Genomic DNA, 24,136 nt, shown 5'->3' with positions numbered 1-24,136 from the left:
TATCTGTGATTTCCTCTGATAGATAAATGTACTTCTATCTGGACTGTCAGTACTGCCTCTGTGTCTTGTCACCAGCTAATGGGAACTTCCTCCTCCTAACTGTTCAGTACTCACTTGACTAGGCCAGTCCCAGCCACTTGTCAAGTCTGTATGCATGTTCAGGTATGGGAAGTACTAAAAACACATTGGTACTATTACTAAGTAGGGTTGGCATCCTTTTTAGTGGCTGAAACAGGCTAAAGGAAATAGCTGCTGGCTAGATAATCAACAAAGAAAGGTGAAGTGGAGGGCATCTGCAGCAACTTCAACATCCTACCTCAGAATAACTTTGCCTGCATTTTCCTATCATTGGAGCTGATCATTGTGATTGAAAAATGGCAGTCTTCAAAATGCATTGGTTTGGATAGAGAAAACAGTGTAAGCAACAGGTCCAGATCTCATAGTAGCACACCTCCCTGTGTGTTTATGACCCATAACGGATCACTGTTACTGCCTTTCATATGTAACATATGAATTAACTTTTACATATGTATTAATATACCTAAATAATGTATAAGTGTGCACTTATGTCTACCTATATGCCATAAAAGTTTATTGAATCTATTTACTATACCTTTATGCTGCAAAATTTGTTATTCATATTCTATATGAATATGTATATATGTGTGTACACATAGATAGTAACATACATTTTAAGTATTTTGAACCTTTGAAAGTTCATTATAGTGGGTGAAAAACAAATGATAGCAAAAATTAAGGACACATATGTAAGAAAATGTCAGAGTGAAACTCATTACTTTGCATGATAACCTAAAAATTTAATTAAAAAGGAATAAAATATATTCAGAAAGTTCATGGATTACAGATACAAAAACAGCATAGTAATGTTCTCATCTCAATATGAATTTCAATTGGTAAAAATGACATTCGGTGTTGTTTAATTTTTAGTTCTTAAAGAGAATAACTGCACACTTCAATAATTGTGATGCTCCTGGGAACTTTATATACAGTTTACAATTATATTATTAGTTTAATAGGCATATTGATTTCCTTATAATAATTTCTTTCATACCTGATTTAAAGTAGGTTTCATTCAAGTGTTTGAGAACTACATGTTCATTTCAAAGATGAAGGGAACTAAAACATCCATGATCTTAGAAATTAGAAATAACAAAGGGCAATTATTTTTTAGATATGTATTCAGTCCTCCTTATTTATATGTGTGTACATATTCACATTTTGTGGCATGTACTGGTGATTGAATCCAGGACGCTGCATGTTAGGCAAATAAGAGCTCTACCACTGAAGTGGTTCCTCGCCCTGTGTTTTCTGTTCAAACTATTATTTCATCCTGTGACATTTTAAATTCTGCTCTTCACAGTTCACAAAATTTTTCTTATGCTTTTGCTTGGGAAAAAATAATTTTATTTCTATTTTATGTGTATGGGTGTTTTGACTGGATGTATATCTGTGCACCACGTGTGTTCCTGGTGCCCGTGGAGATCAGAAGAGGGTGTCGGATCTCTTGGAACTTGAGTTACAGATGATTGTGAGCCACCTTGTTGGTGCTGAGAACTGAACCCGGGTCCTCTGCAAGAGCAGCCATTGTTCTTAACTGCTGAGCCATCTCTCCAGCCTCTAGAAAAATAATTTTAATGGAAACCATCTATGTTAAATACGATTCTGTTATAATGACTTTAAGTAGTTTATATGTACTCATTAAGTCTTTTTATACACATAAAAGCTGTTTTGTACACACACACACACATGATTTTTAAGCAGGCACATACATATTCACATATTTACATACCATAGTGTTGTTCATGACATTTTTATTATCTGGAAATGTATGCCTATCTTTAAAATCCCTTCACCTGTCTTGTCATAGAGAACCTCAAATGTTGGCTTCACACAACCTTCTGTAGGGCAGAGTCTGACAATAGTTTAACATTCTTGGGAGCAGACTTAGGTTGTCAAATATGAGTCCCTGGGAAATTTATGAACTGTGTGCTGCTTCTGGGTGTGGGAAAGTGAGTGAGGCTGCCAGTCTTATTGAGGGGCCTCAGGTTGAAATGATGATAAATGAAGGTTGTCTTATTCTTTTACCTTTCCCCTTTCCTGCCAGAGAGGACTTCTTCCTTCTACTACTAGATTCAAATACTTCATCTTTGCTTTGCTTTTAGGATGGTGTCCTTAAGTAGTTAGGGCAACTAAATCGTGATCCTCCTGCCTCTGCACCAATGCCAGATCAAATTACCTTTAAACTACCAGCTGGTGTTATTTTGTGTAAAATGAAACAAACAAAAACATCAATCTGCCCTACCATTTTACATGTTTTGATACCTATTAATTAGGATTTACATCTTTTTGTACTTCCAGAAACATGACTCGAGGTATGAGAAGGTGTTTGCTGGGCTTTCCTTATGATGTTCTGTGATTTGGGGGACTTATTGTGCTGTATTGTACAGTGTGGTGATTTTTTTGGAACACACTTGCCTCTTGAGCATGTGAAGTCTACTTTCCCATAAGCTCAGAAACATCCCCAATGTTTTTTTTTATTTATTTTTTTCCCCGGGTGATGTGGTCCTAAGGCCAACTTTGAAAACTGGGGCTATGCACTTTGTCTCCAAACAGATGGTCTGGTTTTCAGCCTTTCAGATCCAAGAGAAGCATTCCCTGGACATCTAAACATTTTTGCTTCTGAAGACAAACTTCCCTCTCCCTTACTCTTGCTCCTATCACTCTAATGCCTACTATGTTTTATTTTTAAATCTCAGTGTCTTGAAACTACCTGATATATAAAATAGCAATATATGTTATAGTGAATTATATAATTTCTTTAATATTCCCATTAGCATGTATATTTTATGAAGGCAGCTATAAAATATCTGCCTTACTGGCAGTTGTGTTATTACTGTTATCACATAGGTATGTTGGCACATATAAATCAATTCATATCTATGTTCTGTAAACCACAGATTCTAATCATTGCATGCAACATTTATAATAGCCATTTTCTTGCGGTTTTTCCACCTGCAATCATTTTTGAATTCTCTTATTATGAAAGAAACATCCAAACATGCATTTTTCTTTAAATATTCATTTTTCTTTTTTAATTAATTTGTGTGTGTGTGTGTGTGTGTGTGTGTGTGTGTGTGTGTGTGCAAGTACATGCACATCAGAGTGAACATGTAGAGGCAAAATGACTGCTCTTGGAGTCAGTTCACTTCTGCCACCTTGTGGGATCTGGATTGAGTTCAGGTCATTGCCAGGCTATGCACAAACATCTCTACCCTCTAAAGTTACCTTACCAGTCTCAAATATGAATTTTTCAAACACCCATTTCTACTATTTCCTTAGGAAAGAAGCAAACAAATTATTGATGATTCAGAAACCAAATTTGGGGCTTTGATTTTTATTCTACTTCCTAGCTAACATTCTTCCTTCTTTTTTTCTAAACAGCAATTATTTTACTTAAATTAATATCTAAGAATAGCTCCGTGAACACAGCAGTTTGAGCACCAGTAGAGAAGAAGGTCAGGAAGGTGTTGATTCTTGACAAACAGCAAGTGGACATGTAATTAGAGGTGCTGGCTGGGTTAGGCTTGCCCTGTGAAGCTACCTCAGAGATCAGGGCTAAATAAAATGGACTTATTGACATGCTAAGCTGAAAATCAAGGTTTGAGTTTCATCAAACATTTATCTAGTGCCCCCTAATGGCAATGTCCAGTGCTAGATGCTGAAGGAATGTAATGAATACGCAAAAATAATCCTTGCCTAAATGAGCACAGGATTTGGGAAGAAAAGCACAGCAAGCCACATTCACACACACACACACACACACACACACACTGTCAACCATATAAATATGAGAAACAAGGCAGAGAAGGGCATGTCCATTTAAACAGTGTAGGCCAGCGGAGCTCTGTCCATTTGATCTTGCCTGAACTTGGCAGAGGTATTGTTTCACTTACTAGCCTATTCTTTCAAATTCATTCTCTACACTCCCTTTTCTAATCTCTGTCTCATTAAATGGCATCTCATAGCCTCTAGTGTCCACAAGGGCAAGAGTAAAGAAAAGGACTATCTCTCCCAGTCTCCTCTGCCGGGGCAGCATCACTGGCCTTTTGCTGTGTCTCCTCTATGGCATGAGCCTCTGGCCAGATGTAGTACTGTGTCTTTAGCTTTAGCCTAGCTGTCCTGGCCCAAGGACTGTGAAAAGCACATGTCTCTCTAGTTTGCATAGGCTTCCTCTTGAGGCTTATGTGTTCTTTGTTGATGAGTTGGCTTTGTTGGTGAGTAAGCAACAAACCCATGTTTAATCATTTCTGTATGAATTACCTATGGACATTTTCTGTTTTTTTACTTCACTCTGACACACACATGAAATAGCCCACCATAATAAGACAGGACAGCATACATTCTGGCCTGGAAAAGAATGAAGAATCAGAGTACTTAATTTGTGAGGTTAAAGGCAGGCTAAAAATAGTCAGGATTTTCATTCTTATTCTGAAACTGGGCTAATTAGTAGAAACATCCTAACCCTAATAGACCTTTGGGAAGGCAAGGCATGGTTTAGTGTTTGTAGACCCAATAAGAGGAACAACATGTATCCAGTGAGATTTTCATTATGTAGGCAAGCCACCTGACTGAAAATATTTGGATCTAGCCAAAGTTTTTATCTTCTACTAATTTTAAACCACCTATCTAGCTCTTTTGGGAAGGACTCCCTCACAAAGAATACCAAAGCTAGAAGGGGGTCATCTTCCTCCTCATTATATACAGGAAGACACTGCAGCTTGTGTATGATAAAACCATTTGCTCAAGGTCACACAGCTGCACAACAGATGTGGAAGCCCCTTCTGCAGTTCTAAATGCAGAGCTCTTTCTGTCCTACCCTAGGAGCCCTTAGCATGACCCAAGTTCCATCTCACTGCATCCAGGTTCTGTCCTTTGGCAACTACAAGGTTTTTAATATCTTTGTTCCTTATTAATAGCATAAAATTTGAAATAATAGCAACAAATATCTTTCTCATTCCAAAGTAACCATTTTGGTGTGATCTTTAAATGCAATACTGTAATTGAATAAAGTGACAGGTATTGTACAGTCAACTGGGATGCAAATAGAATTCAGAAAATAAAACACATTGTGAGTTAAAAACTCAAGCATACAGAGTTAAAGCTATTTTCACACAATTAGCATTTATGAAGTCTTGTAACTACATAATTTTTATATAAAAATCTAGACCATGTTTTGATATTAAATAAACACATTGACGCCAAGACTTTAGAGACATTATCTGTTTAATAAATATGATTGTAAAAGCAATAAACAAGAGCAATTATACATTACACTACATAGTATTTAACAAAAAATACATCAAAAAAGTCATTTTAAAATTAGAAGTAGTTCCAATACTATAAGAAAACTTTTATTTTTTTAAATTGGCTTCCTATAAAAATAAGTTGGCAAATGAGGGGTTTCAATGCTCAGTTGGAATCCTGGAAAACACAGAACAGCTGCCAAGCACCCCATTGCTTTCAAAGTTGCTGTTTGGAACTTCTGGAAAAAAATCAAAGCAAACCTCTGCAATTTGGACAGTGAATCCAATTAGGAATAAGGCAAAGGGGAAATGTTGGTGGGTAGTTCAGGGTACAGCATGCAGTTTTCCCTCTGGGCTTTTAAGAAATGTTGCAGTATCCAATTTTTAGCTTGCCCTGAATCTTCCCTTCTATGTATTGCTCCCCACACTCTTTTGGCCTTAACTTTGCCAGACTCCTCATTGTAATTGCACCTGCTATTAGTGAGAAGTAGGCACTTGGGTTCCTCCCATTTATAGGTTCTCAATGTTACTTTTTCCTTGGTATTCTACTGCAAGGCCTGGTATGGAGGTTCTCAAACTTGAGCATATATTATAATCACCTGGATGGGTGTTGAAACAGACTGTTGGGGCCACCATGACCCATGAACAGAAAACAATACTGTTGATCCCCTAAAATTTCCAAAATAGCAGGGTCTGTTTCAGTCTGGTTTGAATCTGCATTTCCAACAAGTATAGGTGACATTGATAGTGTTGTCCAAAGCCTTACACTTTGAGAGCCACTGGCCAAGATTATAAGGACTCTGAAGTCTCCTCTAAGCAGCAGCTTGCCTCACCAATCACCTATAGGTGGCAGGGAACTTTGAGGAGAGGCACATGAGGACACTGGAGAAGCTGAATCTAACACCGACCACTTTGGTCACTTTCTACGATGCCAGGTCTCTCAAGCCCATCTCTATTTTAAATGAAGACTTGAAGCCCCTTCTTTCCTCTGTCTCCTCATTCACTCATGCCATTTCATTGACAAATAATTTTCACAATATTATTCTAGGCAAGGCACTGGGCTAAACCAAGAGTGGTCTTCCATTTTTAATAATGTCTTTCAAGTTAGAATAATTTGAATTGCAACTCTGAGGATTCTCTGCACTAGGCTGAGTGAACCTATTTTGGATTCCAAATACTTTGTCTTCCAGACTAAATATGGAAGACTCCAATTGAAGAGAATCAATGAGGTTTTTTCCCTATGAGATAGGAAGCCTGGCAGGTTGAGAATTGATTGATTATGTCCCCAGGCATAATTTACTGCACAAGTTCACATGGGACATCTTCTACCATAAAGCTTTCTGCTTGAGTAACCTCTGACAGCAGCTTTCCTACTCTCCCCTTAACTTGGCCATACATGTGCAGGGGTCATGTGATCACTGATACAGCCACAAAACGGCAAGAGTCATACTGATCACTGGGATACAACAAGACCCTTGACAATACCCTGTTGTTGGCTTTGGGACACACCCAAAGAGGAGGCTGGGTTCTGGAAGTGGTTTACCAGAATATCATCCTCACTTGAGAGTGGGCTTTTTTCCTGTCCAGAAAAGTAAAGAGACTTCAATCATACAGAAGCACTTCAGCAGGGGCACAAGCTCTGCTCTTTTCTGTGGGCCTTCTTTCATAATTCCTTTGAGGAAACTGATTTTCTTTTGCTTTGAGGTCCCTAGGGTTGTGAGCCTTACTTTTCTGTAAGCAGCTATTCTTCCTTTATATTGACTTATTTTTTTGCCTTATAAATACCATGACACTCAAAGATAGGAATGCACACATGAAATCAGCAAGATCATCTTAAAAGATCTAAGCCTCATCCAAATATAAGAGAAGATTGATTTCTGTAGTTTTTTCAGTACTTTCATATATTAAGTTCATTAACCTGCTTCTCCTTCTGGTTAAAAATCAATTTTATTTTACAAATATGGTTATTCTAGGGAGGAAATATCAGATAACAGCAACTATCATAGAACATATTACCCTGCATTATAATCACACATTCAAAACATTCCTTGAGAGAATCTTCTAGATTCAGACCACATAAAATTTTTGTTAATGCGCAAAACCACCACTGTTCATCTATATGTTTTACTTTCCAAAATATATGGCCAGATTTGGGTTGCTTTGCATGTATCAACTCTTTCACACACAGCATATGTTTCCAGGTGGGAAAGACAGAGATATTTGACAAAAGAGGGTTCCAGAGGAAGAGACAAAGGGGAAATGTAACTGAATCCAGCTGGGCGCAATGTAGCCTGGCCAGAGAGCAGTGAAGCTGGCATGCGTGGGGGTATAGAAAATTGATAGAGATGAAGACCTGTGAGAGAAGGAGTCAGGGTTGGCCTAGGCTGGGCCAGTTTTAGGAAATATCAGGTTAAAGGTCCAAAATCTAGCAACACATTTGAAGAGAAAAAGTGAGAGCAGCCAAAAGATAATCTGAGACAAGGAGGAAAAAATTGAAAAACATCAAGAGAAATATGTCCACACAGAGATAGCAAACAAATGGGAATGTAGAATAATAAATATCTACTGGAAAAAAAAATCCCACTTTTTTTGTCTTTGCTTGTTTTTACATTACTTGGGGCAAGGAGAAAATTTAAGCAGGAAACAAAGGTCCATTTCTGATATGCTTTGCTTCCTAGTCTCCCTTCTGTTCCTGTTGAACCTGCCTACATGGGTATGAATCTTTAACTAGGATCATTGTCCCTGTGGCCACAGAAAATGGAGAGAAATCAGCCTGTGGTCACTGCTGACCAACAGAGCCACTAACACTAACTTAGGAAGGAAAAGTTAACAATAAATAAAACAGAGAAGCAGCTCAGGGTTTCAAACTCCTGTGCACGTCTTTGTGTCCTGTGAAAAGGCTGGAGATGGCTAATCCACCCTCAACCCATAGTGCTAAAATAGCTGTTCAATCTAGAGCCAAGAATAGTTCCAAAAATACATGCAGATTTCCTTGGCCTATATATGTTATGAATGTTCTACAAACACGACCGATCAGAAAAAGAGAAGAAAGAGGGAGGGGAGTGTTTTCCGTTAAAATAGAGCACCTGTCCACTGCCCCTCCGAACGTGTTCTCAAGGTATTGTCCACATGCACAGGCTTAAAGCTAAAAACCCTTGTTGTCTGTGTCTGAAGAATTTAAAAGTCCCGATGCAATGAGTGTTTTATTTGTTAGTTTAGATTTTGATTGTTTTTATTTTATTTTTGTTTGTTTTACTGGCGTCCTCCATTCAAACATTTACATAGGTAGGGATTTCTTTTGTGCTTTGATTCTCAGCAACTATGGAAATACTTCCTGGCAAAATAGGAAACAGAACAACAGAAGAAAAAAAGAAACATAAAGTTAGTGGTCATGAAGGATGATGTACTTGACAAGAGCGAAATTCTTTTCTGATCAGCAGGTCTCCTGTAGTCTTTGGGGGTTTTCCTTAAATTGCAAATTGTGCCCCAGCAGATCCCCGCTTTGGCGATGAAGGTGGAGTGGCTTGTCTTGGTCTTTGCAATCGGAGAGATGAGTCACCAGGTTGAGAAGAAGGGGAGGGAGGGGAGGGTAAAGCTACTCTCCTAAGAGAAAACGTGTAACACTTACTCATTTAATGACATTGGAAATGGAAAGGTGTCAGAGACTGCAATGTGCTGAGAGATGTCTCTAGCAAACGGGGAATTGCCACTTTAATAAACAGCCATTGTGATTCATACCATAGAAACAGAGACAGAGAACCAAACGACCCCTTAAATAATGCAGCATTTGAGATGCTTTAGAAGTGAATAGACAGAGTATGTGGTATTACACTGGACAGTAAGAAAGAAAAGCTTCTATACTTTTTAACCCAATGCTATTGTGTCTTTTTATCACCCTGTCTCCACCAAATGAAAGAAAATGAACTGTGAAAATTGGACACCAGATGTGGCTGCAGTTGTTATTATTATCTCTGGCTAGTGCTACTCATTGCATTTAAACTTCCTGTAATACAGCTGCAGACCTTTCTCATGTCCAGTTAAACTCATTTTTTTCATGTAACAGATTAAAAATCTTTTCTATAAAGGCATTCTAAGTGATCTGGCACCACAACTTTAGCCTGAAGCATGAACTATCATATAATTTCTCCATCTTAGTCAGCCATAGACAGCAGGACCCAAGGAGAGATGGGGATCAGCGATGGTATTTCCATGAATTTGTCTTAGTTCCTCAAAAACATCTTCTATAATTCATAGTAAGATTTAGCAATGGAACTTCAGGCATCCTCCAGCTAAGTTTCAGACTCCCATGCTTAGGCACCAGGAAAACAAACTGCATTGTCATCTAATGCCAAAATTTGTAGTCAACACAGGAAAAGGCATCTGTGGGCTCCTCTCTAGCCTAATTCTCCAATTGGTCTCTTAGCATTCCCAAATCCTAAGTACTCTACAAACTGCATGCCCTTCCTTGTTCTCAGATTCATTTCCAGGGCAGTAGTTTCATGACAGCCACTGGACTAAAAGAGAACAAAAAACAAAACAACAATAAAAACGCTTTCTAATGGTCAGGTTAGCCAATTCTTACATTGGGCTCTTCTGGTGTTCTAAAACAATTTGGTCTCAGGCTGCTGTGTTCTGTTCATGCCCTGTTTACTGCCTGCCTTTCTACCCACCTCCCCCAGACTCTAAAGTTCTGTCTCCTTAAGTAGCAGTAGTGCAGAGACTATATGCTCCATGTCCACATACTTTGAAGCTTAGTGTTTTAGAAGCAGTATTTTTTTAAAGGGGGGAAATTTTAATGAGAGAAAAAAAACTAAAAAGGAGCAAGAAAGGGGCATTTTAGCTGTTTCTCTCATGAGTGTTAGAGCAGAAAAAAGTGGTTATATGAAGCCAAAAAGGGGTTAGAAGGTGGGTTAGTGTTGACTACTCAGCCTGGGCAGCTGATGGCCACTGGGCATCATTTACCTAGGAGCTGTGATTCCACCTTCTCATCTACAAGCTGGCCAGGCCTCCTGAGGTCAGGATGAGGGACACTGGGCCTGCTTTCAGTGTGACTGACTGGACTGATCAGCTCTTGTTCTTTCTCATTTTGCATCTGGGCATAAACATTAATCCCCGGGATCTTCCTAAAACATTAACAGAAAGCATCACTGCTCTGTTCCAGAGGTGAGGTTCACTGTGATTTATTGCTTCTGAACCTGTCAGAAAGAGGGAAGAGATTGGGGTCAGGGGATGGAAGGGGAGAGCACACACCTTTTAAACTTGTAGATGACGAATACGGCCAGCCCCACAAACACCACTGAGAGCAACATCAGCATAGCAGATCCACTGTGGGTTGGAGTGAGGTCCACCAGTGGGGCTGGGGGAATATACAAAGGACAAACATCAGCAGAGTCTTGAGCAGGTCTATATGGTTCACACACAAGATTGGTAAATCCCTGGAAACCAGGTGGGATATACAGACCCAATGCATGGTCCACAGCTAAGCATGTATCTAAGTGGGTCCCTGTCCTTAAAATGCTCAGCTGGTCTATACAAGTCCTACAGTGGATCAAGGGAAAACAGAAGCAGTCTTAGCTCTATTCAACCAATTGCCTGCTGTACACACTTGGCTTGGTTGCTTCACCTTAATGTGTCTAATGTAGCTAAAAAATAATAGTACATACCTCACTGGATGGCTGTGAGGATTGAGTTGTTATATCTAGTTATCAATCTCTTTGTATTTCCTTTCATTCTAGCATTGCTGCTGTCATTATTATCAATTAACCAACACGTGTTACTGATGGTCTTACATTCTGATCAAAAGCCACTCACTGTAAGATGAAACTATCAAACATGGAACGCACTCCATATAGCTCAATGACTCCCACCTTCGTTGTGTTCAGAGCCCTTACCTGAGCTTACACCTGGTTGGGTAAAATCATTTAAAAACCTTATTTTATAATAAAACATTCAATGCTTTATGTAATTTACCAAGTAGTATACTAAAAGGAGCGGGAGAATGGCTCTACAGGTATGCTTCCACACTCTTATAGGGTAGAAACCTGGTAAGGCTAAATACTCTATGTCAGGAATGGTATGACTTTATTATTATTATTATTATTATTTCCTATGCATTGTAGGCATTATATGTAACTTTCCCCACTAAGCACAATGAAAAAGCAGTCAAACTATAAATAGGTGTGTGTGTGTGTGTGTGTGTGTGTGTGTGTGTGTGTGTGTGTATGAATTATGAATTACTCATATCACTACCTTGGAAGATGTAAGACAAAGAACTGGAAAGCTATGGAACATGCTAACATTTTTTTCACCTAGGAAGCTGATGGTCAAGTGAATGCTTGGGAAGATCAATATCCTGATTCTGGGGGAGAGGAGATTCGTGGTACCCTACCCTAGAAACTCCAGCACCTCAAGTGCATGGAATTCCTCACATACAAAGCTGAAATATCTGCATGCACAATTTTCTGTGTCTAAATTTTCTTTACATGGCAGTTCTATGAAACATCTCTCCCCAACTCCAAATCTTATCCTCAAGGTCAAGCCTTTTGTGCTTGCAGTGACTGTTTGCAATTAATTTTTACCATGTCAAGAACTGACAATTGGCAAATGTGGTATAGCTCAAGCCTGAAAACAATCCACCTGTACCTTGCAGAAGCATGGATAGTGACCTTTACCTTCCATCAATTTAAGCAAAGCCCAATACCCAGAAATGCAGGTGACCTTTAAGCACCCTTTCTATGACTTTTCTCTATTGAGAGCCAACAGGGTGATGATCTGGTCATCCAAGCAGAAAAGTTCAGGAGTAAATGACTACAATATTAATAGTCTCAAGCAATGCCCATGGTTGCATCTGCTCTGTCTGATTTTTTGCAAGATTATATTTCAGCTACTACTAGAAACCATATTTCATATGAACATAAAGTTGTTGCAAAGTAAAAGTCTAAGTTTCTTTCTCTGGAAATGGACTTAATTTATGCAGGATGATCAGCTTTTAGCAGGCACTGAATATAAGCAACCCTCTTGCTTTGTCTTTGCTGTAAGTCTCTCAATTTTGTGTAGTGACAGCATGTCCTTGTGTGAGAACTGATTGGGTAGCCTCAGTGTAGTGGAACACCCAAAGCCAAGGTGCTTCAAATTTAAACTAAGAAAATGAAGCTCTTGGTGCCATCAACAAAGCCCAGAAATGCATCTGAGTGCATGCTGCTATTGGCAGAACATCACAGGAGAAAAGAGCACTTTCCATTGTTACAGATATTATTTTGGCTGTTTTTAACAGATGGAAGGCAGGGCCATCAACCACATGACACAAACAAAAGCAGTTAAGTGCTCAGTGCTGAATGCCACACTACAAGACTTCAACTAGTTAACGGAAGAAAGAAGACTCGAGTGTGAGCCATTCAAACACATACAAATACCCACGATTCTATATGCCCCACCTGGTGTAAAGGACCAAGAAATTAAAAATGACATTTCTCAGGAAAGGGGTTAAGACAAATGTGATAGATAGCATAGAAAAAATTCACAAGTGACAGGAGTCAAAACATTATTCTTTAAAAGGAACACTTAGGATCCTAGATCATACACTTTTAAACTTTGGTGACACATACATGTGTATGTGAAGAGATGAGTCATGGATAGACAGACAGACAGATGACAGAACAACTGTCATCTCACAACCAATGCTATTCTCTGTATCTGCATACAATCCACACAAACTCAACCTCTGCATTGTTTCAAAATAACTCTGTCCCCCCACCCCATCATTCTTTATCAAAATATCATTATCATATGAAAGGAATGAGAACATAATGTAAAAGTAATCTAATGTAAACCATTAATTTTCAGTGAACAAACAGAGGTCCAGAGGAGCCATAGACAATGAGGACAGTTGTGGCATGAATAAAGCTAAACTCCACATACTAATCAGAAGGCCCCTGTAGCACATGCAGAATAGAAGGGAGCTGCAGCTAAGAAAACCACAAAACTTACCTGAAAGGGTAACACATGAAATTGTTTTTGTTATTATTTTTTGTTGTTGTTTTGAAACAGGAACTTTACATATAGCCCGGCTGCCTTGAAATTTACTGTGCAGACCAGGCTGGTCTTGAATTCACAGAGATCTATCTGCCTCTGCCTACTTTCTGAATGCAGGGGTTAGAGGTGTGCACCACTATGCCTGGTACAACATTTGAAATACATGGAAAATAAGAAGAAGGAATTACCCTAACTACATTCTTACTCATATGAAGGAAATGCACATGCACATGTGTGTGCATACCCAGACACAACTGGACACTATTTCACTTAGCTTTGCTTCCACATCCTATTGCTTTCCTCTTTTCTAGGTGGAATTTTTCAATCTTACACCATTCACACTCAAATCATCATTCTTAGAGAAGCAGATTAATACTGCTGGGCAATTATCACAGTTTTTGGAGAATATTAGTTTCTGCATTTTTGAGGTGTAAAATGCACTATCTATTCCATCTCCCGGTTCTGAATCTCTTAGCCACTTCTCGGAGGCAAGGGAGCAGCATAGCGCCAAGAGCAGTGGGGAGATTGAGTGGCTGCTCTCACTGTTCCTTGTTTGGCCTCTGCTTACTGATCTGTGCCTCCAAAAAAAGGGGTCTATTAATGCTTCACGCAGTAGCAGCCAAATATCTTATTTTCCTCAATATTTAGGTGTGTTTGTATACATTGCTGAGGAATGGAACCTGCTGATAAATGGATTTGGGCTCATTGTGTAGAATTAGCATAAATTAATCCCTCTCTAGCTGCAGTTTCAACAAGGTAGATATGAGGAAGAAAAGGGCTGAGAAGGTTTTTGCATTATAAATGCATAGTGTATAACATGGATATAAACATTGCTCCAGGTAACTGGACACCCCACAACTCTGCTCATACATCATTTCTAAAACCCTGTAAGGAACTAGGCTATGTTCTGAATTATTGTATTCTATTAACAAGGATCTGAGTTGATTATACTAATAGAAATGTTACCACATCCATAAAAGAGTGACAGACATATAGAAAATCCTAAACAGCCATAGCTGTGTATGTGACAGTAAAATCAAAACTCCGTAGTTGGGGTTCAGTATTTGATATATTCTCTATAGAATCAGATTCTTGGTCTGCCTTTTTGGTATAACTCAATTAATAGAAGCTCCAATTCTTTATTTGAAGAATTCAAATGACAACTTTGGGGAGGTTGCAAGGGCAGAGCGTGGATACGAAGGGACAGGGAAATGAATGGGATGGAGATGCATGATGTAAAAGATACAAAGAATAAATAAGAAGAAAAAAAAAGAAGTCAAATGAAAATAATCTTTGCTTTAGTAAAGTTGTGAAAGTCAAAAAGTCAAAAGAGATGGAATTGCCCATGACTGTATCTGACACAACACACATGGCCAATACTTTATGCCCTTATATTAATATTCCCATATTCCTGAAAGGACATCCTAAAGAGTTCTGAAAGATGAAAGAGTTTCTCAGTTAGGTCAGTTTGACCCTTGACATTTCCCCACCTTGAGATTCTTGGTGCACATCAGTGTATGAAAGGTGTCCAGTCTTGCGGGATGAAAACACATGTAGTCACACTACAGCTTTTCGCACACTCATTCAGTCACAGACCTTTTGTAAGTTTAGGTCCTGCTCAGCAAGAGGCTTTCTTGGCATATCTCTCCTCTAATGCTAGTGTGGTCAAGAAGCTGCAGAGGCACAGTTTGTTTTGATTTTCAGTTTTTCCTTTCCTGTCTCTGAAAAGACCCATGGCTTCATGTTAAATATAAAATCTGGGTAACCCAAACATTTGGAGGAATATGTGTGTGGGTATATTAGTTACTTGATACATTGCTGGAACAAAATACTTGACCAGTGCCACTTGATGGAAGGGTTTATTTGGGCTACCTGTGCTAGGGAGTGTCGGACACAGTGGGGAAGGCATGGTGACAAGAACACAGGTTGTGTGTTCTTAGTCCTGAAATAAGAGCCATGAATCCTGGTGCTCAGACACTTCATCCTTTTCATTTCAGTCTAGAGTTCCATCCAGCCCATAGAATGGTACTGTGCACTGTTAGGGTGGATCTTCACACCTCAGTTAATCCTATCTGTGTAATTCCCCACAGGCATGCCAGACACTAACCCAACCTTTACAATCCATCACAGGCATGGCCAGAAGCTTGTCTCCTGGGTGATTCTAGAACCTGTTGTGTTGACTCTCAGTACTGAGGGATTACAGTGATATGGCAATGGCACAGAAAAGATGTTTAAAATGAAAAGTGGACAGAGGAACTTCCATTTGCAGTGCACCCTAGCTTGGATCACGGCTCTGCCTCCAGTTCATATACAATTCCAGTCATGAGCTTCACGATGCTTGGTCTACCTCTGAGAGCTAATTGGGAAGCATCAGACTGAGGCATATCCAGAATGCTGAGTTTCCATATAAACTACCAGACCACTGATCACTGTAAACAGTCAGATTCTAATGGAAAAGAAAACCCTTAAACCTAGCATAACCAAAGCTGCCAACTGACTTCTGCCTGAGAGCTTTCTGAGGGAACAATGCAGTAAACCAGTGGCTCCACTCCCGCCAGTTAAATAGTTTCTCATTCTCTTGTGCCCTGTGAGGATTCCTGAACCATGAGCAGCCCAGTGATCCTGCCTTCATCCACTGAGTGTGGAGATTACTGGTGTGTGCCACCCAACCTGGCTTATGTGCTGGGATCAATTCCAGGCAGGGCTTTGTGTGTGCCAGGAAATCACTTGGTTATCTGAAGGGCAGATTGCCTTCTTAAGAGAATAGAATCAAGAGTCTATTGCAAGCTGAAATGTTACTTCATCTTTGGTATGTGTGTATAAATGTGTGTGTGTGTGTGTGTGTATTCATATATGTATACGAAGGTGTCACATTCATTTAGTTACATTGGAGGAAAAGGTATATTTGTATCTCTTGGCACCTGTTATTATTTATTATAATACCGCAACAATTTAATGTCTGTCAAAAGCTACTCTGAAACAATGGTTATTTAAAGAGAAAAATATATTTAACTCTAGGCAAAATAGAAGGAAATAAAAAATACTATCATCATGGCTTTTCTCATAAATGACTTACTTGTAAATAATAGCTGGATGGTCATATAGTAAAGAGGTGAAAAAATTTATTGACTGTGGAAGATCTTCACTAGTGCTAATTTCATCTCTAACTGGAAAATGTTATTGCAACAATTTATTTCACTTTACAGTTGAGCGCTCCACAGCAACTCTTTGGCATCTGCATCGATTATACTGTGGCTTCGATTACATTGTAGTTTCTACAACATCCCACCTGGGGCTTCTGCTTCCTCACATGGAAAGCATCTTTACCAAGAAGGAGCTAAAGAGCAGAATTCACTTAGTGTTATGATGAGGCTGAATGCTACACTTTCTTCCCCACCCCACCTTTTACTCTTAACCTCTCCAGTGTTAGCGACTGAAGTCTGGAAATATCAATCCTCTAATGTGCCTGTGATAGCTTTTTATTGCACCTGCAAAAGAAGTTAAATCAGTTGGCAACAGCACAGAGGCCAAGATAACAGTTTTATTACAAAACCCACACATGCCCTTGACAAAGGACAGTTTTCCTAAATGCAGCTTCTTGAACAAGGCACTAATGGACAAGAAGGGGTGGGAACAATATTCTCAGTGTGTGTTTTTATGCTTTTATTCAATATGAGCTTTGAAGCTCTTCCTCTCCAAAAACGTTAGCTTTTTACCTTTTCATTTTAATCATATGTGCCCCACACTCTAGGAGACCAATAACCTACAGGAAAACTAAAAGCCTTGAATTACTGAAATGTAGGTGGAAATAGTGAAAGGTGAAATTCAGCATTTTCAGTACATATATGCATATGAATTGCATGTAGATAATATCATTTGTTTAACTCTCATAAAGCTCCCAGCTATTCAATTCCCGCTGCCACTTAGATTTTAATTCACATTTTAATCATTTTTCAAAAGCTTCCCAGCCACACCTCTTGGCTGCCCTTGGCCACTTATCTTGATTATGGACATAGTACATCCCATATTTGGAGGTATGTCTCATTTATTACCTACTTTCTTTCACTGTTATCTGCCCATTCTGACTATTAGGCTGCCTCCACCCATGCCAAGAAATTAGATTTTAATGTTTATGACTATATTAGTGTTACAAGCCCTTCTCTGTTTTAGTGAAAGCCCAGAGCTGTAAATCAGACTTAATGCTGGAGGAGAGTGTCTTATACCATCCCTCATTGCAGAAGGATTTATGTTTATGGAGTGTTTTCTACAGTATTCTGGAGACTAGCAAGGGGGTTGGATATATATGCATGATTTTGAGATATTGATCCAAAAGTAAGATCCAGATTTGCAGTTTCTTGGGTACCCCATATGATTTCTCATTCTATATAATAAACACCCTCTGTTCTCTATTTTTGTGGTGTTTCTTAGTTTAACTGCCATGTGGTCAGGCTGGGGATCAGGTAGTCTATAGCAAAGATATCCTACCTTGGCTTGGACACAGATTTTTCCAACCATGAAAGACAGTTTTATTTACCCAAAAGATCTGCAGAACCAGTCAACAACCTCAGTTCCTCTAGGGGATCCCATTATACAAATTTCAGTTCATTTACATAATGAACTAATCTGGTGAAATATGAATAGCTCTGAAATTTTTTTCATTTTAATATGGATTAGTCTATTTGAGATTGTGTTCTCAAATGGAATATGCCAGAACATCCCCCCTTGGTTTCTTTCTCTTACTGTCTATCTTTATGTAGACTCTTGTCTATTCTACCATAGAACAACCAATAAACCAGTAACTTCCTCACACTCCCCATGCCAGCCACATGTAAGGACATTTTAATTCTGATGATGAATGTTCACAGGAGCCAAGATGGAGCATTTGATGGGGCCTGAAATATTGGCACCAACAAGTAGAATTTGTTCACCCGGCAGTAGACTTCTCTTACCTAAGAATATAACATCTGACAGGAGTGGAAAGTTAAAGCTCACAGTTTAATGTCTTAGTCTTCCCTCCTGAGATTCAACCTCCTATTCCAGCTTGCTGGTAGATTTTATTCTTTTTTTTTTTTTTTTTTGGTTTTTTTCGAGACAGGGTTTCTCTGTGTAGCTTTGCGCCTTTCCTGGAGCTCACTTGGTAGCCCAGGCTGGCCTCGAACTCACAAAGATCCGCCTGCCTCTGCCTCCCGAGTGCTGGGATTAAAGGCGTGCGCCACCACGCCCAGCTAGATTTTATTCTTAATGACACCAAATCCAATGTAAGCTACTAAACTTACTTTGTTTGATAAACAAGAAATCACCATTTTTTGCAAAGTCCCTTAAAAATTCTGTGTTATTAAGGGAATGAATTATGAACTATTTCCCAAATTTACTACTTAAGGAATCATTTCAGTAGGTGGCTTCTCTGTACTGCCTTATCCATTGTTACTGCCCTGTCCACTGTGTTCATGCATGAGTATTTGCGGTCAGCTCTGTCCTGAATGAGAAGGAATGAGGGTCCTAATTTGTCTTATATCCTCCTAAAGAACCATAAATTTAAAGGAATTACTGCCAAATGAGGCATAGAAAATAGAAGCATTGAGCAATAAAATGATGAATCTGAAACGGATACTGCTCCTGAGTACATTCCAAGTTAGTAATGAAAACAAAAACAAAAATATATCTTTTACAGATTTTTAATTACTGGTCCAGGTTTATTCTTAAATAGTAACCAATAGAAATTAAATGCCTGGCATCAGACTTAGAGCCTTTGTAAGTGGCCAGCAAACACTCCTCACAATGAAATCCTGATTTTAAAAATATACGATACAAAGCACTAAGCAAGGGGCAATAAGTTATACTTGATTGAGGCTTTTTTTCAGTAACAGACTCTCGCTCTCCTGCCCATCCTTTCCTGCTTCTCTTTTTCTGAAACACAGAACTCCAAGGAGCAAGGGCATTATTTTCCTTCTAACTGTCCATTCTCATTGTACAAATAAATATTCATGATCACATCCATAATATGGAATAAAAAATTAGAGAAAATGGTTTTCTCTAGATGCCTATTGGATAAAATAATGAAAGGCTCCACTAGCCAGGTGTTCAGCTAGAATGGTCATGAAGATTGGTTCATATACATATCTATATTTCTACACATTATGCATTATGAACCTGATATTTGTAAAAGTAAAGTTAGGTGAGCAACTGATCTACAAGTTGTCTGCTGGGTTCAGTAATAGTGACAACAAGATGATGTTAAGAACCCTGCTCATAATAAATGAATATGTGTGAGGAAGATGAGAATGAAGATAGCCATAATCACCATCATCAGATAGAGATTTAAAAATTGACAATTTCAGAAATGGGTGGTGGTAATGAGGCAAAGGCTTCTAGGAAGATGTCAAGCACATGGTGGCATATAATTGCTAAGTCTTAAATTACAAATAGATTTAGGAGTGCAGAAAGTCGAAGAAGCTAGGGGTGGGTGGGTAGTATGAACACAGTTACACTTTTTCCCAAACATCAGTATTATTAGTACAATCCCAAATTTTTCTAATCCTCTGGCTGGTTCTGCAATGTTTTAGCCTCTGTCTGCTAATCAAGGTTCTAAAATCCAAAAACATTTGTTCAAGCTGTGACCTTGGCTCCACCTTCTTAACAACATGTTCTTTATTTCCCCTCTATTCTCACATAATATCAAATCTCTTGTTTCTGCAAAGAGAATTCTAGAAATATATCTGTCAGGTATGGCTACACCCTCAAGAGAAATCACAGTTTCCAAGAAGCACAGGGAAGACTATGAACACAATAAACATTGCATTCAAAGTTTAGCTTGGCTTAGCTACAGAAATTAATGAATTCCCAAAGAGAGAATACAGGAGGAGAGAAGCAAAATCCAGTCTCTAATGACACCCAGATTTCTGCAAATGCTTACCTTGTACTCCCATGAAAGCAAATAGGGAACTGAATTTGAAAACCAAAATCAGGCTAGTAAATCCCTGAAAGGAGACAGTTCATTTCCCTGGGAGAATAACCAAATCATGCACTGCCTTTCACCAGCAACATACTCTGGCCTGAACACTTTAAAAAGGAGGCTGCTGAACATCTGCCGGGCAATTAATGGAAGCAGCAGTGTGTGATAATGGTCCCCATAAAGGTTTCAGTAGTCCTGCTTAAAGACAGGAAATGCTGCAGACAGTGGTCCTTTACAAAAGGATTTTCCCTTTTCGTAAGGGATATAAGAGGATGAAAAGAGAATAAGAACCAAATGCCATATCTACATCAAACAATCTTCTTCACCCATATATGAATATGCTAATTTCAATTTAAAAAACACCATTGCAAGCACCTCAAGCCACCTACTCTTCACTGAACATGCCCTGTTTTCCACGCATAAAAGGAAATTACCCTCTACTCTATTTGATAGACATGTGGTCCAATACACTGATGTTCAAATAACTATTTTTATTTTTCTAAATAAGGTAGCTAGAGCTACTCCAGGATCAATTTCAAGTAAGAAACTGATACTTCATCATCATAATTATTTAAGTGTCATTCTTGACACAAATCTCTTGCTGTTCTTGTTATACTGAAAGTTCAACCCAGAAAGTCTTTACCTTGGCATATGGGCAGTTCTATGCTCTTATTTGAACACACAGCATTTTGAAGTTTATTTATTCTTTCAGTCTTGGTCATTTTCTTCCTTACAGAAACTAATGTTCCACATTAAGTCTACATCAATATAGCTGCTGAGTCATTCATGATACAAACTTTATAATGTTGGCTGATGAAGTTTGTAATTGGACTAACAGAAGATGCTACTAATAAGTCTAATATGAAGGAATGATAGAGAGATAAAGATTTTTCTTTTTCTCATCAAGTTTTCCCAGTGTAAGAGATTTTCCCTCCCACCTGGCCTGCAGCTGTACCTTTTATCTTGTTGTCTTGGAAACCTTGAGTCATACATGTCTTTGATATAGCATCTGTCTTTCAAATAGTATGGCTATGTGGATTTCCAATTACATCTATTCTTTCTGCCAGCCTTTCTTCCTAGAAACCTGATTCCTGCTCCCAAACACCCACCTGTGAAAGAACTGTGAGCATGAAATGGAGGAAATTGTCAGTTTTTTTCAACTTTGTATTGTTCCTGGCCATGTAAAACTTGCTGCACTGGAATTGAATTTTTCATAGCTATCAAGAGTTTCCATGTGAGCTGTGGATCCACACATTTCTTAGGACTTCATTGATGCATCAGTTTCTCATGGCTAAGCTTAGTTTTAATTCTAAACTAGTTCTCACAAGAAATCCACCACCTACTCACTCCTTTTTCTAATCTTCTTGTATTTGAGATAGGGTCTTTAACTAATCAGTCTTGCCTTGATTTTCCTGGCCACCTCTTGAGTGATGGTATTACTGCATGTCAAATTTACCAAAATAGTGTGAGATATATCTGAAGTATAATATGACAGGTGAAATGAAAAGCTGGCACACATAATAACTGAAAGGAAAGCTGTATGAAAAAGTAGAGGGTCAAAACATAGTTGGCTTCCAGAAAAGGGGAACTGGAGAAATTAGATAGTTCTCTGTTTAGCTTGCCTTGGGCTATTCCCCCCATTCCAATAAAGTCTCCATGAACATAAAAAAGGGACATTTCTCTGATCAAGTCTCACTACAACAGAATTCATCATTTGGTGAATTCATTCAGAAACTGAGCAAGCTGTAAAGTAAACCTTAAATTATAAGAGATGAAACATATCCTTTCAAATGAAGAATTCTGTATAGAATTATCAGGCTCTACTATAATCACTCTCTAAATTTATACATGGGCAAGTAGCTCTATGTACTATGGGAGAGGATGATGATGCACAGTATGTATTCTAAGCAAGTTCAATTAATGATTAAGTAAATTTCACACCCCTTTTCAAAGACTCTTATGGCTTGTCAGAGTCCACTAAAGTACAGATGGCTTACATGGCATGTTCCATACTCTACCTCCCTTCCCTATGTTCTATAACAATTGAATCTGAATACTTAGTTTTTAAGATAGTGGGAGAAAAATAGGAGATAGTGACAATATGCTTAGCCTGCTTCCAGACCTGGAAATCTTCTGGATTCTCCAAGACAATGAAGAATTGAGATGGCATCTGCTATCCTCCATCCTCATGTGTTTGGCTTCCTCAGCAACCCTAAGGCCTTTTCCCCTCAGTGCTTTGGTCTTTGGAATATCTCATGAGTTCTGTCCTATCCATACTTCAAGAATCTCCCCAAATACCACCTCCTTTAATAAAAATATTCAATCTCATTTGGAACAAATAAAATTCATCTCTGTCTTTGATTTCTTAAATTACTTCAATTGTTAATAATACAAAGGAATTTAAAGAAAAACAACTTTTCACATGTCATGGATTCTTCTAAGTATATCATCTAAATTAAGGTAATTCTCCCATTGTTGTATATTCCATAGGCATCTCTACGGTACAAAGAATATAAATCTGTTTTCTGGGTATGCATAGTGAGTTCTAGAAAAATGATGGAAGCTAAAGATATGGCTAAAACAAAAAAGAAATCAAAACAAAACAAAAATGCCTTTAAAAGTTAAATGTTTATATACAGTGTGTTTACTCTCTACACAAACACTCATACATGTTCCTATTGAGAGATCCCCCCAACTGCCTATACCTATAGGCACCTATAGGTGTCCTATAGCACACCTCCAACAAATACCACCACCATACTTTCCCACACTAACCCATATTGTAAGTTTCATCAGTATACAAACTATTTCCAGTTTGCATTTGTACTCCATGAAGCATCACTGTAATACTCTGCCAAAACAAGTAATTGATAAATATTGTTCATCTAATTAACTATTAACACACATAGTGATATCTACTTATAAATTCTTGAGATTACTTATTTTTTAATGAAAGCTTTCTGTATAGTTAGAAGGAGGATTTCCCTGCCTACTTTTTATAAGTAAAGAGACAGACAATTAAGAACATTTATTTACAAAATTAGGACCAAATGAAGGTTGCCTCTGTAACTCCCATACACCTCTACTTCACCTGTACTACCATAGCCTGGAACATAAAGAAATCAAATTCTTTGTGCTATGAATGGATTGAAAATAAGGCTTTATAGAAAGCTTTGAAAGTTAATGCTCTATTTACAGGTATGTTGAAACAAAGCATGCTATCACATGAGAGCATGCACCTAAATGATTGATTAAACTGTTTTCTAGGGACTAAGTGGAAGCAATATCTTATTCTCTTGCTGAACTGGTTTCTCACTGTGGCAGAACCATCATTCAAGTAGATTTTCAAGAACTGTGCTCAATTTATAATTACCATCTATCCCTGATTACAATGGATGTGATTTCTCTTCAGTACAGTGGCTGGTAAGAAGCCCCAAACATGGAAACTGACCTGCTGTTAGATGAGCTGCATGAACAAGAACTTGGACCCCAGGCTTCAGCTCGAAGTGCACCAAGTTTTGGTTGAGTTTGTGGATTAGAACTTCAGATATCTGAAAGAAGTGTTATAGTTAGTTCCACCAAAATAGTCATATTGAGTGTGAACAGCCACACTGAGAAATACTTTGAATGTTCACCAAGGACTGCTAACATTATACTCTAAATGACAGAAAGGAAAAGTCTGTTATATATAAGACCTGAAAAGTAGTGGGTTGGTACAATCCACACATTCTGGGTATGATTTACTTTGCTTCCTTCACTTTCTCTAAACCATCCCATGGCTTTCATGGATAAGCAAGTTATGACTGTTAGTTAATAAATGTCAATAATA

At 38.4% G+C, this 24,136-nt stretch overlaps 1 protein-coding gene across 6 annotated transcripts in view; it reads right to left on the bottom strand.

Annotated features, from left to right (window-relative positions):
• Positions 1 to 799: 799 nt before the first annotated feature.
• Positions 800 to 24,136, bottom strand: part of Sorcs1 (sortilin related VPS10 domain containing receptor 1) — a 533,290-nt gene continuing 509,953 nt past the window's right edge. The window contains exons 24-27 of one of the 6 annotated variants that reach the window (XM_028874641.2): positions 23,759 to 23,858; positions 10,575 to 10,680; positions 10,287 to 10,447; positions 5,287 to 8,658 (exon numbers count right to left, since the gene is read on the bottom strand). In XM_028874641.2, the coding sequence (XP_028730474.1) occupies positions 8,594 to 8,658; positions 10,287 to 10,447; positions 10,575 to 10,680; positions 23,759 to 23,858 (432 nt within the window). In that variant the 3' untranslated portion in view covers positions 5,287 to 8,593. Of the gene's footprint in view, positions 1,639 to 5,286; positions 8,928 to 10,286; positions 10,448 to 10,574; positions 10,681 to 23,758; positions 23,859 to 24,136 lie in introns of those variants that run through there. The other 5 variants (XM_037206198.1, XM_028874639.2, XM_028874638.2 and 2 more) reach the window with 5 other exon arrangements.

This window comes from Peromyscus leucopus, chromosome 1 (genome assembly GCF_004664715.2).
Source record: "Peromyscus leucopus breed LL Stock chromosome 1, UCI_PerLeu_2.1, whole genome shotgun sequence".
NCBI classification, from domain to species: domain Eukaryota; kingdom Metazoa; phylum Chordata; class Mammalia; order Rodentia; family Cricetidae; genus Peromyscus; species Peromyscus leucopus.
This window is presented reverse-complemented; position numbering and strand designations above follow the sequence as displayed.